The following is a 15493-nucleotide window of genomic DNA, read 5'->3' as shown; positions in this document are numbered from 1 at the left end:
TGGTGCTTTAATAAAAGATGCTTAAAAGCAACCTGTGTGTCTCTGGCTGTGTGTGGGAGAGCCCCGTGGCAAGGAGCATTGCCACACCCTGTTAATCCATAATTTTAAGTAAGTACATTTTATTTATAAAGCACGGAAGAATTTAAAATCAATATTACATTGTATGGGTAACCAATGAAGATTGGCCAATGGTTGCAGCTGAGACACCGAAGAGTGATTTTTAAATTTGTGAATAACAAATAACAATAATCAAGACAAGAAGAAACAAAATTAATGATTTTCTCCAGATCTCGGAAGAATAAGACACTTTATTTTAGCAGTGTTTTTTAATTGGAAGAAACTGGACTGAACCACTTTCTTTATGTGACCCTTAAACTTCATATGTTGGTCAAATAAAACACCTATGTTTTTAGAGGCAGGCTGAACATTTCCAGCTAAAGGGCTGAAACATTGTTTACTTTTGTCAGACACACACTCAGGGCCTATGATGAGGACTTCTATTTTATCCTGGTTAAGTTGGACGAAATTGTGAGACATCAGTCTTTGAAAGCTATCGGGGAATCTAGAATGGTGGAGAGCTTACAGAGTTCGTTGGGTTTGAAGGAAAAGTACAGCTGTGTATCATCTGCATAACAATGATAAGAATATACTTGAATTGACTGATTAAGTGACAGAGGGGGAGCATGTGCAGGGGGCAAATAAAGGGCCAAGAATTGAGCTCTGAGGTACACCGCACGTCAGCCTAGCTGATGAGGACACAAAATTATTACACCAGCCCATTGCTGAAGCCTAGTAAGGGGGGATAGAGTGGTCTACAGTGTCTAACATGCACTAAGATCAAGCAGCAACAGAAGTGGACATTCCCCAGCATCGGAATGCATCAAAAAATCATTTGTAACCCTTGGCAGTTTCAATGCTATGTCTCAAACAAAAACCACACTGGAATATATTGAAGATTTTGTTGCTGTCCAAGACCTGTACGAGTTGCTTATAAACCAATTTTTCTAAAACTTGGAAATAAATGTTTGGAAATAGGTCTGTAGTTACTGCGAAGCACAGGGTCGAGGCTTTGTTTTTTTGGTTGGATTATTGCATGTTTAAAATAATTAGGCATATAGCCAGATCTTAGAGAGTAATTTATGATGGAGAGTAAAACGGGTCCAAAGGAGCTATAAACATCTTTAAAAAGAGAGGTTGGAACAATGTCAACTGGACACAAGGAGGGATGCATTTGGGAGGAAATATTGCTGCCAGTTGACGTTGGTGTGTGCATCCTTGTATGTGTTTGTTTTGTGACTACAGCCAAGTTTGATCAACACAAGTTAGGTTAAGCTAACAGTTATATATCTTGTCAAAAAGCACTTATCATTTAGATGTCCAGCTACACACATAATTCCCCCCTTTTGGGATCCTTAGACCCCAAAACTATCTGTCAACAAATCACTCCACAATACTTTCAATACTTTCAACAAAATCTCACCAACATATTTTATTGTTTACTTAAACTTTACACAAAACATATTATCAAATCAATGTAGTTGGTTAAAGTTTAAATTTGCGTATTAAGTATACATGATTCACCTAATCCGAAACTATTTTATATCATAGACATCAATCAAAGGCATGAAACAAAAGATGGGAAGATACACCAGTCCAACCCAGAATGGGCCGTCGTAACCGGGTACCCATGTTTTACCCTGTCTCCTATCATGTCTGGAGAGTCTAAAAATAGAAATCAAATACAAAACCAGGACCACCGGACCCACCAGATTGGCAAACTAAGCTAAAAAACCCACAGAATATCACATTTGGCCACTTTACCACTGCTGCCAAGTCTGTCATGGATTCACTTCTGAGTCCATTGAGTCAGTATCCGAGTCCGTCAGATATCAGCAGTGGTGTATAAAGTACTTGAAAGCCATACTTGAGTAAAAGTACAGATATCTTACCTGAAAGTGACTCCGGTAAAAGTTAAAGTCACCTGTAAGAAAATGACTTGAGTCAAAGTCTTAAAGTAGCTCATATTAAATGTACTTAAGTATCAAAAGTATCTGGTGTTGAAATGTACTTAAGTATCAAAAGTAAAAGTACAAGTACCAAAATAAAAATGCAAAGTGCTTTTTATAGTAGGCCTATACAGACACAAAACAACCCAAAATTGTTCTCTTCAGGATTTATTTCAACTGACTGAAAAATTATAACAAAAATATACATATACTGTATAATTTTACAAATTTTGAACCCCAGATGCTGAGGTTCAAATAGTATTGGACTAGTGCATCTGAACTTCTAGGGACAACAAAGAACCAACACAACAGAATAAACAAGTGCCTCTTGTGTCGGCCTAAGAACACTAAGAGACCAGAGTATAACCATTAAAAAATTCTGTAAATATCACTAAACATGGACCTTTCACTTTCTAATCAGTAGCAGGAATGATACACAATGCCTCTTATGATAACTCAGCAAAAGGAAACAAGTTGTAGGATAGTTTTCCTCTTTTGTTAACAACCTGGACAGTGCTAGTACAGAGAAGACAGTCTAGTTTTGCTGCAGGTTTTAGGTCTTGCACCCCTGTGGTTGACCACAGTACCCCTGTGCCGACATCTTTTTTTTTTATTGTTGGGTTTTTTTTGTAAAGAAATTACCAGATTTGCCACAGTTCCACTTAAAGTCGCCATATATTTGCCAGTCAGATCGCAGCGGAAGTTAACTCAAGTAACTTATTTACGAAAGTAAAGTTTTGATGTTTTAGTCAAAACTTTGAAAGGCTTATTTCCACTCTGTACACTTTTTTTCACCACAGTACCAACATTTCCTTCTTACTACCACTTCTCATTAGGTTTGAGTCTTTTGCTGCTACTATTTTTACTGATTCCCGTGTCCAAGTCATCAGACTGGCTGATTCAAATTTATATTTTTTAATTTCCCCTCACTTTTTACTTTAAACTTGCTACCAAATTTCCCTCTGCCTTCTCTTTCCTCTTGTTCCATTTCACTTTATATTGATTAACACTGGATAGTAATCACTACCCACAGTGCTACCTTTAAACACCTTCCAACTTCTTCCAGCTAGGTTCCCCAATTTGTGCTGTGTACATCTCGCTGTCCAATTTTAAAATGTTCATTCTAATTTATTTTTCTCTAATTAATTACGTGGGTTATAGAAATTAATTATTTTCCTTCTTTGGTCCGTACTTCGATAACTATTAGTTCTAACTCTTGTACTGTTGTTAGTTGTCTGTACTTCAGTCCTTGTTTGATAAATATTTCACACCTGCCACCATTTAGTTCTATAAGAAAACAGGAATATCCTTCAAAAGTAAAATTTAGAGCTAGTTTAAGCTACTTTTGTTGTATACATGCATGTGGTTTTGTTTTTAATGTATGTATTTAACTCTTGAGCATTTGCCATTCCATTGAAGTATCAACATAATGCCACAAACTCTCGCAAACATTAATCTAATTTCGGTTTCACATTGTGCATGTCCATTGTGAATTGCCAGAGAAAGTGCAATGGTGAGTTTGGTGCGATTTGGACACGCAGTACCATCAATATTAATAAGAATTGAATAAACAGGTGACCAGCGCTCTGCAGGAGTCAGTGGGGGCGGGGCAGTGTGCTTACACTCACACACAGACCAATTTGAACATGGCTTCTTCTACATCCTCAGATAAACTACTGCAGTGGTCGAACTGGGTCAAAATCACTGTGAGATCCTTTTCATATTATGTTTATTATTTTTATTTAAATAAAAGTAATTACCTCCGGTGGATGTATGGAGAATTGGGTCGAGAATTGGGTCAAGACTTTCTCTGGAGTTTGCCTTTCACACATGCACAGCTGATCCATCTAGCATTTGAGTATTGGGCTTTAATTTGTTATCAAGACTTAATTAAAATATTGACGACAAGAAGCTCAGGAATTCTGACTATGGTAAATTACCATACACCTGTTAAGTGTTCTTCTTCTTCTATGAGGTTTTACGGCAGCTGGCATTCAAAGTTCTTTATTATTGCCCCCTTCAGTTTATAATTCTTTCTCAGTTTCCATTTATTTTGAAGTCACTGACACTCCATGTTCTAATATGCTTTTAACAGTGTTCTCTACTGGTCCTGTTTTGCGTAGTTGTTGCATCCTTTCTTTCCTCTTCACCTGATACCTGAGAAGTGGACTCTGGAATTGAAGTTTTGTAGTTCAAGGTAGAGTCCTGAGGAATATTTGGACTACAATCCCCATAAAGCTAAGCGCGTAGGGGGATTTTGTTGTAGCCTCTCGTGCTATTCGTAAGTGTTCACTGGCGTTTTCATACGCGCTAATCTGACAACCAAGTGGATGTGGCCTCACATGCTCTGCATGAGGTTATAAATCGATGCTTTTATTCAGGTCACCGTCGTAGCACCAAGCTGACACTCGTCAACAAGCCTGCGCCCAATGTTTACTTCTCCGGCATGTCTTCCAGGGGAGGGTATCCTAACGCTTTGTTGTAGTGAAAATGGTTTAATAGTGAGTACACTGAGTAGCCATCATGTTTATTCGACATATATTGAAAATGGTTTGCGAATAATGCACCAGCTACCTGCAGTTTGAACAGTTGGACAGCTTCTTCTCTCGGGAAACGAGCTGTTATCGACAGCTGCGGGTCCTCTCCGGCTCCATGATGGCGATGTTTCGGAGCTTTGTCTCAGCGAGCACCCAGCTCCGCCAGCAGCAGCAGCAGCAGCAGCCGCCCACCAGCGGCTCCTGCTCACCGGCATCCCCGGCTGAGGGCATCGAGAGCCAGTTCTCATGTCCCATCTGCCTCGAGGTCTACCATAAACCCGTCAGCATCGCCAGCTGTGCTCACACGTAAAGTAGCTACTTGTTTGTATGTGTTACTGTGTGCAGACATGCAGCAGGGTTTCCTTTCATCAAGATCTACGATGTGCTGTGTGTAAGAGCCACGCTGTTTGTTATTGCTATAGAACCTGTAGCACTGCTGTCATACAGCTGTGACTGTACTTCACTCACGTATATTCTCTGGTTATAAGCACGTAGTAAGTTTTCTGAAGCAGCAGTAGACTCCTGTATTCAGATGTTCAGTGACATCTAACATGTAAGTTTAATAATTCAATCGTAATATAATAATTGAATTAAATCATATTAACAGTACTGTAGATGTATCTGATGTAATTTAGAAACGGTGTCTAACAGTGTACAGTAGATTTTTACGTGGAATTTAAATCAGTAATGTTGTGTTGATGCCAGTTATAATCTTGACCTTTAAATGTCTGAAGTCAGATTTACCTGTGGATTTCTTTACATTATCTTTCAGCTAGAGCTCTCAACAAGTATCAGTTGCTGCAGCTTTTATGAACTGATATAGAATTTTAAAGGGGAAACTCATGAAAGTATTCTGTATCAAAAAATATGTGGCAGTGTAAAGGTGAAAAAAAGTAATGTAAGTCCTTCATGATGCTTGGATTGTTCAGAAAACAATAGTTAATAATAAAATACAAAAACATACATGGTGACAGTGAGTCTTACTTAATCAATGTAAACTTCATATTTATCTACCTACTAATTCCACAAATGTCTTTCTATTTGTCTGTCTGTATGTGGAACTCATATTTCGCAAACCATTCAACTTATCGGCTTGGTATATGTATTCTTTGGGGCGTAGGGAAATGCCGTGTCAAATATGGTTTGGTTTGGACATGCAATACGTTCAATATGAATAAAAATGTAATAAACCGGTGGCCAGCGCTCTGTAGCAGTCAGTGGGAGTGGTGCAGCGTGCTAATGAAAATGAGAGAGCGAGTGAAGTATTTAATTATTTCTATTACTGATAATTCAAAATACTCAGTTGTCCAAACAGTTTGTCATTTACTGGGTATGAGACAAACATTTAGTCAGACACAGATTTGGGGGAGTGCTGGGGTAAAGATGCCACCCACATACACAGAGACCTGGGCTCCATCCTTACTCCTGGTGTTTATACCAATAGTGAGAATGTCCTCACGGATCATGACATCATGTGTTGAGGAGGTGGTCTGTCTGTGTGGCCCTCCACAAGTCTCCCCAGTCAACCCAAGGGCACAGTTCTGCAAAAGTGTCCAGAAAACAAGCTGACAGTCAGCACACAGATCAAAACTCTTCAAGTTCCTATGGCAGACATCAGGCTACAACATACCAAAAACCGAGGTCATCTTTGACCATTTACAATCAAGTTAATGGTGACTTGTGAAATATGTAACTATCGATTGTAAATGGCAGAGTAGTGACATTATCAACTGAGCCCTGTTGCTTAATCTCTAATGTGTCAGAGAGGTGTATTTCTTATCTTTCTCATTCTGGAATTGAAGACAAGGAAAAGGAAACCAGATCTCAGGAAGCCTTAGTTCTATTTCTGGTTAAAGGGAAAATGCAGCTATTTCTTCTCTTCTGCTGCATATGCGCTGAGATGAAACCATAATGAAACTTGTGTGTCAAATGCTTTCTTGATGCCAGCCCATACATTTGGTTTACACACAACTGTACAGGCTATTGACAGTCTCACCTCTATAGTGTGTGTGTGTGTGTGTGTGTGTGTGTGTGTGTGTGTGTGTGTGTGTGTGTGTGTGTGTGTGTGTGTGTTTAATCGACCCATAGAATAGATCATTTTCTGTGTGTGTTGTCTCTTCTTTGTAAATGATAGCCATAAAATAACCTATCACCATTTAGTGCCCAGATTATAAAACTATTCAACCATTAATTAACAGCAAGAAACACCATTTAATATTTCACAACTGATTAATTGTTAATTATTCAACATAAAGACCTAAACATTTGTCAGTAACAGCATCTCCAAAGTTTGTTATTGTTGTTTGTTTTGCTCCTGTGTTTTTCGCTCTTGAACTTTTTTTTTTATTGTGGATGAGATAGCGAAATACATCTTTAGGCTACTGGTAACTTTTGATGGAATGGAACTTTTGAAGGGGGTCTCAGATGTCCAACCATCCAACAAGCTGCATTTGTGGAGTAATGACTTAACATTTCCTCCCCTGCTGTCTGTTGTCTGCCCTTCCAGGTTTTGTGGGGAGTGTCTGCAGCCATGTCTTCAGGTGACCTCACCCCTCTGCCCTCTGTGTCGTGTGCCCTTTGATCCCAAGAAAGTGGAGCGCTCCTCCAGTGTGGAGAAGCAGCTGGCCTCATACAAAGCACCCTGCAGGGGTTGTAACAAGAAGGTAGACGATTAATTACTTACCTATAAGTAAATCATTTTGTCACTGACTTTGCTCCAAAATATTAGAAGGTACAAGAAGAAACATTTTATTTTCCATTATATACAGTAAAACAAAATGGTACTGTACATAATGTTCAGGAGAATTAGGTACTCGCTTCATCCGGACATTGCCTTTTACACATGCACAACACAGAGGAAGGGTCTCTGCACAGACGCGTTCACAACAGCAACAAATCCCCCATTATTCAGGCGAGATGGGGAGCAGCCGGTGCAGCAGACAGAGGCAGGTAGTAACGTATTAAAGGGATAGTTCACCCAAAAAGGAAAATTCCCTCATTATCTACTCACCACTATGCAGATGGAGGGGTGGGTGAAGTGTCGATTAAACACTTCAGGTGTCTCAGGGGTAAACAGTTTTGCATCCAAATCCAATACAATTTAAGTAAATGGAGACCATTTCTTCAAGTGTGAAAAACCAACAGGAAAAAAAACATAAAATGCCTCCATACTGCTCCTGTGGTGTCATCCAAGTGTCTGTATGTTTTTAGCCTAAATATCCACTTGTTATCTTCCTAGCCCGGAACTGCGATCATGTTCGTGAGAACACACTGCACAAGCTTCAACTTCATTTGTATTGAATTTGTCTGCAACACTGTTTACCCCTGAACCTCTGGACTCAAACTCCGCCTCAAAACATCCCTTTTATCTGCTGTGGAGATCATGTGATATTTACAGCACCCCAACACAGTTGTCAACTCTTATCACCACAAACTCTCTTAATGCCTTCGTCGTTGTCTTCTACGTATGTGTCACCGCTTTTTCACTGGGAGATGTTTGTTTTCTTTTAGTTTTATTCAGTTTTGCATCTGTTGCCTGTTAGAACTGTCATCCCCCCCCTCAGATCAACTTCCGGCTACTCCATAATAATGCCTTCACATGCACCTCGAAAATACGGAGGATCTGTCGAGTTCAGTGCATGTCTGAAAGCAGCTTAGGTGACTTCTTTGTTTTGTTGTTTATGTTTGCTGAGAGATAGGAATCTTTTTATACGCTTTTTTATGAACACTAGTACAATTCTGAGTGCTGGAATGAAAGATCTTGCTAAAAACTACTAACTGTTATTTTTCAATAATTGTTATTGAAATACAGTCATAACTTTTCTCAGGTGGCTCTGGTAAAGATGAGGTCCCATATTGCTTCCTGTTCCAAAGTACAGGAGCAGATAGCCAATTGTCCCAAGTTTGTCCCTGTGGTACCCACCTCCCAGCCTATACCAAGGTACACTGCAAAACAAGACATGTTCACATTTGAAACTACACCTTCTTTGAGTCCCAGCCATAAGGAGTGCTATTACATCCTCCTTTATCTTTTATCTTATCTGGACAGAAAGGCTCATGTTATTGTGAGAAACCTACAGTACATACCACATGCAGTGCACACAGGCTGTTACTACCCTGTGTAGAACAATGATATAAACCCATTATAGATGATAAAACATTTCATATTTTCACATATACATGTGTTCAAAGTGTACAGTATGAGTCTCTAGGGGTGTGATAATTCTCTCTTCCCTTATGTAGCAATATTCCAAATCGATCAACATTTGTGTGTCCATTCTGTGGGGCCAGAAACCTGGATCAGCAGGAACTGGTGAAGCACTGTATGGACAACCACCGTAATGACCCTAATAAAGTGGTAAGAGACTTCTCACTCATTTCGTATATCTGGAGTAATTTAGGTGGGTCCTCGTCTGAAGTGTCCTTGGCTGAAGCCACTGATTGTCAAGATCAATTTCACACGGTGTGAATCAATCAATCTGATTGCTGTAAAAATAAATACTTCGATGACACTGTGCGTAATGCTGCATGATGGATGCACTGGCAGGAATAGAGGCCTATCCGAATGGAAGGATTAGGAGGGAACAAGTGTTCAGGGACCATGAAGATTTTCTGGCCCATAATAATGACCCACTCATTACCCAATTTAGATTCCCCAGAGCTGTGATCTTGGATCTATGTGTTGAACCGAGTTCAGTATTAGATAGATCAACCCGACGGAAACACACCTTACACAAGTGCTCACACACTTGCATACTTACAGTTAAAGGTGGTGTATTTAATCCCGAAATCAGTGGCTGACTTGTTGAAAAGGACTATTGCAGTGTAGTTAAGCGTTATCATTGATTAGCGTGTTGACCCTCATCTTCTCACTTAAACCCTCTCGTTCTGCCATGGACTGCAGTTCAGTTTCCTCAGGTCCGTGACCATGTATGAGTGTAAACTATGACTGAAAGAAAGACAGATGCTACTTCTACTTTAAACACCCAGATTTGGATCCTTGACGAACAGAACCAAACTATAATGACACTCAGTGGAGCATATACCTCACCCAAGGCCACAGTCTCCTCAAATTCAATCAAGCTGGACCAAATTTCACAAACTCGTATATTATTTCCCTATCTGTGCCCATGTATTTCATCAAGATCCAAGCAGTATTCCCTGGGAAAATGTTGAAAAAACGCCCTTCTCATAATGTACACAATCCGCCCCCTCAACTGGATCTGCAGCAAAAGTTCTTTCATTACCCATACCACATCCTTCCATCAAGTTTACTGGAAATTCATTCAGTTGGTTTTGTGTAATCTTGCTTTCAAACAAACAAACAAAAATCCAACAAACAAATGGACATGTGTGATGTTTAGTACACTGTCTAATACACTTGCACGTGAGGATATGAGGCAGTAACTTGACATTAAATGAGCTAAGCTCAGTGTTTCTATCTACAGGTGTGTCCGGTGTGTTCAGCCATGCCGTGGGGAGACCCCAGCTATAAGAGCTCCAACTTCCTCCAGCATCTCCTCCACAGACACAAGTTCTCCTATGACACCTTTGTTGTAAGTCCCTGGCTGTTGTGATTTTTCTTAGTATCGCATCTCGAGCTGTATCTCTCCATGTCTACTTTTAGTTGTCACCACTGACAAGTCCCTGTCTCTCTCTCTCACACACACACACACACACACACACACACACACACACACACACACACACACACACACACACACACACACACTCTCTTCTGGTGCTTCAATATATAGGCTAGTGCTTCTCTATCCCTCAAACATGTCATTTTTACACTTTTGTCAATTTTGGGTGCATTGTCTCGACACTTCAAAACGTAGACTAAAGGAGCAGGGGATCAAACCACTGACCTTCCGAAAACTCCCTTTCAACTTGAAGGAGCTTCCTACAGAACTAGACTCAGGGTGGGTTGGTGAGTAGCGGGGCCAATTGAGGCATGTCTGTCTTGATTGGTTGGGTTAAGCGGAGAGAAATGGGGGAGAACTCTTCAGGTAACCTTTCAGTAATTATTTATGCATTTTATAAAATCAACACTCAATCTTTTAAAATGATCATGATGCCAATAATATACAGCCATAATTTGGCTAATTATATGCTCCCATATACAGTAATTTGAAAACCTGATAAAGCATCAGGTTCCATGTAGGAGCATCATGATAGAAGATCTTTACTCAAACTTGTATTTTACTACTATGTACACGGTTAATGTAACTAAGATAATCAACTTTTCCTCTTCTACTTGTCTCCCCCTCTCGCTCCTTGGCCTTTCCTTGCCTCCCTGTGTGGCATCTCATGCAGAACAAGAAATGAGGATGTTAGATGAGTGAAGAAGATACACAATTATTTACACAAAACATAGATATTGATGTTTTGATATAGAGTCAAAGCAAATTCTCATGTTAATATCAGGATCTATGATATATGATATATGATATATGATCTATCATCTATCTATTTATCTATCTATAAATGAAATGATAATCAATGACATATATAATGTTAAATTCTGAAGCAGAACAAAGCTTTAAAAGGTTGAAAGACTGACATCTATTAAAATGGGCTGTTAAAATGTCATAACCAAAAAAGTACACAAATAAATAAATATAGGAATTCACACTTATTACTTCCTTTACATAGCCTCTCTACTTGTGAGCCTTTCCAGCATGAAATATTGCCAAATTGCTGACATTATTAGCGCTGGCTAATGCTATGCTACTGGAAATCACTTCGTTTTCACCGCTCAAAAACCAGTTATTGCCAGTGGTAGTACAGCACAACTGCTTTTTTGGAGCTGGAAGATTTCTGCAAAAAGAAAAGTGCAGTTCTATCTGTGTGAAATAAATATACTTTAAAGATGTGTGAACAGATCGGTACTTGCATACTCACAGAGTAATTGTGTAGGCATTTCCAGTCTGGTATCGAACATCTCTCTTTCCTTGCACTGAGGGCATCACTGGGGGAGCCACAGTTTCACATCTTCCAAAGTCTTGAGGCAATGACATGACATGTGCAAAATATGTTGTTTTTTATTTAATTTCATTTGTATTTGTCAATTCTCAAACATTCAAAATGTTATTGATAAAATGTAAAAAAAAAAAAGACATCATTCTGCTGGCTTCTTTTGTATTGTCAAATAGTTTGATCAAAAATTGGTGAAATAGAAAATGCTAGGCATACAATACAAAATACACTTAAATGTCACCACCGTCATTGTTTGACACATCTGAACATTATTTGAAACACGTGATCAAGTATCCAAATCTGTGTTAATTTTGGTAGCATTTGAATGAAGACTTGTCGTGTTATGGCAGGTAACTGATTTATCATATTTAAAAATATATAATGAGAGACAGGGGATTTATTTCCATTTTTGAAATATGGAATGTGAGGTCTATAACTTTAGATTTGTTGTAAATATAATTACCACATCAAGCAACCATTATCTACTTTTATGCATTGACTAAGGAATTACCGTTAAAAATATATATATATAAGCCCCTCGTTGCAGAATATCTCAAGATGTTGTAGTGAACTTGAATTTTAACTCCTGTACCAAGTTTGGTTAAGTTTGCTTAAGCTGATTTTGTTTTATGAACATTATGAGTTAGTTCTGCCCCTTCAGGGCTTGAAGTCTGTAAACTGACAAAAGAACAATGGGGTACCACCTCTCATGAATAACAAGTTGTTGGCAATATTCCGACACAAGTTGATATGTGAAGTTTAACATTTCACTTAAGAGACAGATAAGTTTTACTTTTTCAAAGAAACTATTGGGACTTTGAATTAGGGAATCAGAGAATCAGGGCATATATCTTTGATTAATGTAAATGTAAGATTTGGATCACCTGGGCTTCACTGACTATAATAAAGCATATTAGGTTGTTTACACAATTATTCACACAAACTGACGGTGAGCAGCCTCCTTAAATAATGGATTATATATATGAGTGTATTAGATGAAGGTTGCATCATATGGTTTGCATTGACTTGCAGATTTTCTTTTTGCCTTTCATCAGGACTACAGCATTGATGAAGAGGCAGCACTGCGGGCAGCTCTGGCACTGTCACTGGCTGAAAACTGACATGTCACACCACCACTATCCCGTCACTGTTATCACAAACTCCACCATAACAGCTCTGTACCTGATCCCACCTCACGGCTGCTGTTCCTCCCTGGCTTTCAAGGTATCATCGACCCAACGTGACCCAGCCAAGTTCACACACTGTCTGCAGGGATCCACACAACATAGAAGTCCAGCCAGCATGAGATTATGTTCTTTTTACTCAAAGACTGGCTCTATTCTTTATTCTAGTTTGCTTTGTTAGAGAACTTAGGCAGTTTGGCTTCATTTGGATCTGATCATTGAAGAAAAAAATAACTGTTGGGTTTGCAATGGATTCAGTGACTATCAACATAAGTTATGTTTACTTGTTTGGACCTAAACAAAACCCATCATCCACTGGCTATAAAAATGGCGACCTGCTTGGAATCAGTCCATCCTCTCCGAGCCTCTGTTCTCTTGTCAACTATCATCTGGATCTCCACCGCATGGTAGGCTACCTTCATGGAAATTAGTTTTAAACTACCTGAAACTCTCAGGAGTGATTCAGGTCCCTGACCACTAGTATCTTGCTACAAAGTCCAGACTGACTGCTGCTACTCACTCTGAGTGACTTTGTTTATGTTCAGTCTGAGAAACATTGAGCAGGAGCGCAGGCTCCAGTTTCTTCTACTGAGAAGTCTGCAGTGATAAAGTTTGGACATGCAAATTTTCTTTAAGACAGAAAAATAACATTTCATAATTTCAAAATCATACTGTCTTCTCCTCCCATACTCTTGCCTCAAAGTATCTGGTAGAACAGACAAACGAAGGGAATTTCCCTGTTTGTGCTTGCCAGCTTTGCATGTACTGCTGTACCACACTGTTGTGTTACTGAAGGCCTCTGTCTCTGTTGTTTCTCTTGCTTGCTCCCTCTCCCTTCAAAATAATATTTCACTACTGAATAAAAAATAATGATCTGAAAATCAATTAAATTACGTAATATTGCCAGTTAGGGCAGACTCAAGCCCAGTTTATACTTCCTACATCTGCCTGATAGAAAGTCAAAGAGGGTCTGCATGTACAGTCTGTGCCAACGTACATATTCACTCAGCTGGCAATTTATTAGGAACACCAGCTAAACTTAAGTCCAGTCTAAATCAGAAGAACAGTAATAACTCCTTCTTAATGAAGATTTAAATGTTCAATTTGTTAAGAAACTGTTTTTAGAGAGGTGTTGATTCAACTGTGGATAAACACCTCTCCGTTTTACACAATATCATTTGACAACACCACAAACTCCATCCTCCAACAACACATTGGAGGATTAAACATTAGTTCTAGCTAGTTCCTCCCAATAAATGTCGAACTGTGTATGCAGACACTAAATGTAGTTCAAAGTAGTAAGAGAAATGCATCCACGTCCACGTCTGTTTTTGACTATATTAAATCTTTTAGTCTTGTAGTGCTGAGTGTAGTGTAGTCATCTCTGCTTTAACTGGAAGCTTATGCATATATGTAGAAAAAAGAAGTAAAAAATGCCTTATATCAGTGTAGAGAGTTCACTTGTCACATTCATGTGATTGGTCAGTCTTGATGTTATTTGCTAAAGGCAGGTTAGCAAACTTGGAAAGATAAAATTAAAATCTAATTTTATTTGTATGGCCCATATTCACAAATTATAATTTGTCTTATAGGGCTTAACAATGTGCCCTTCTCTGCCCTTAAACCTCAGCAACTGGAAAAAAAGTTAACCCCCCTAACCCTAACCCATAAATGGAGAAGTGGTTGTTAAAGTATTTATACAAAAGAGAGAAAAAGAAAAGCTTTTCCAAACGGACCAGCACTGTCAGACTAATCAGGTTTTCTATAATCATTTATTACTGTGATTAAAAACTGAATTCATTACAACATTCATTACAACACACTTAAGTCTCTTTGACAGTGAACTGCAGCAGTTGGCATCAAGAGCTTTAAGAAATGTAAGGGTCCTCTAACTAGAACCAAGAAAAGTAAAGTAACCCCAAGAGCAAAATATGGGAGTGTTGAATTTAGCAGTTTTTTTGTTCTGGATTTGTACCCTCATGGTTGAATGCACTTATTGTAAGTCACTTTGGATAAAAGCGTCAGCTAAATGAAATGTAATGTTGAGCTTGTTTGAAAGTTTTTCCATTATAAATTGATATTTATTTTATTCACAATTCCGACACAGCAAAACCTAAATGAAGTTTCACAGGTCATCTGATACAAATCCTGGAAGCTGAGCCTTAGTTTATCCATTACTGCCCATCCCAGCTTCACTGAGGACAACGGGCGAATTGACAGACTGCATGTGTAGCTTGAACACATTACGCTGCACTGATGAAGGAAATATAACTTGTCATATTCCTAACAGCTCAGAATGAAAATACCATCATCATCTCCATAGTAGGTTAAAGCTTACAATAACAGATATAAGCAGCCCATTCATGTCACACATTTTTTTCTAACAGACTGATCTGTAGATATTATCTGGAAAAAATCTGAAAAGATGGATTGAGGTCTAACTTCCATTTCAATGTTACCTGCTTCTTCAACTCTTGCTGAAAGGAATATTTTTATGACGCAGCTGCCAAGATAGATGAGTGTAGGAAGATATATTTTTTGAAAATATTTGCAGACTAATGTAAGACGTGTGTCAGATATGTGTCTATAAACTTTGTGGGACTCTGCAGTAAATTTACAAATCTGAATTGCTGTTAATGCACGCACGCACGCACGCGCACACACACACATAATTAGATAGAAAAGGACGAGTTGAACAGAGATGTTTCCTGAAGTTTAACCAACAGATGTCATTCCTTCTCCAGACCCACAGAGCATGCTGAGCTACACTGAAGCTGACACACAT

At 38.8% G+C, this 15493-nt stretch overlaps 1 protein-coding gene across 2 annotated transcripts; it reads left to right on the top strand.

Moving 5' to 3' along the window:
* The first annotated feature begins 4247 nt into the window (after nt 1-4247).
* Nucleotides 4248-14748, top strand: LOC118119199 (E3 ubiquitin-protein ligase RNF166). Of its 2 annotated transcripts, none has more exons than XM_035172932.2 (6): nt 4248-4849; nt 7050-7206; nt 8371-8483; nt 8834-8900; nt 9991-10098; nt 12580-14748. In XM_035172932.2, the coding sequence occupies exons 1-6, from the start codon at nt 4659-4661 to the stop codon at nt 12643-12645; spliced, it is 702 nt and encodes a 233-aa protein (XP_035028823.1). In that variant the 5' UTR covers nt 4248-4658; the 3' UTR covers nt 12646-14748. The 2 variants fall into 2 exon arrangements, with proteins under 2 accessions (XP_035028823.1, XP_035028822.1); XM_035172931.2 differs by having other exon boundaries at nt 8786-8900.
* Nucleotides 14749-15493: the final 745 nt, after the last annotated feature.

Source organism: Hippoglossus stenolepis, chromosome 12, assembly GCF_022539355.2.
Source record: "Hippoglossus stenolepis isolate QCI-W04-F060 chromosome 12, HSTE1.2, whole genome shotgun sequence".
Taxonomy (NCBI): domain Eukaryota; kingdom Metazoa; phylum Chordata; class Actinopteri; order Pleuronectiformes; family Pleuronectidae; genus Hippoglossus; species Hippoglossus stenolepis.
This window is presented reverse-complemented; position numbering and strand designations above follow the sequence as displayed.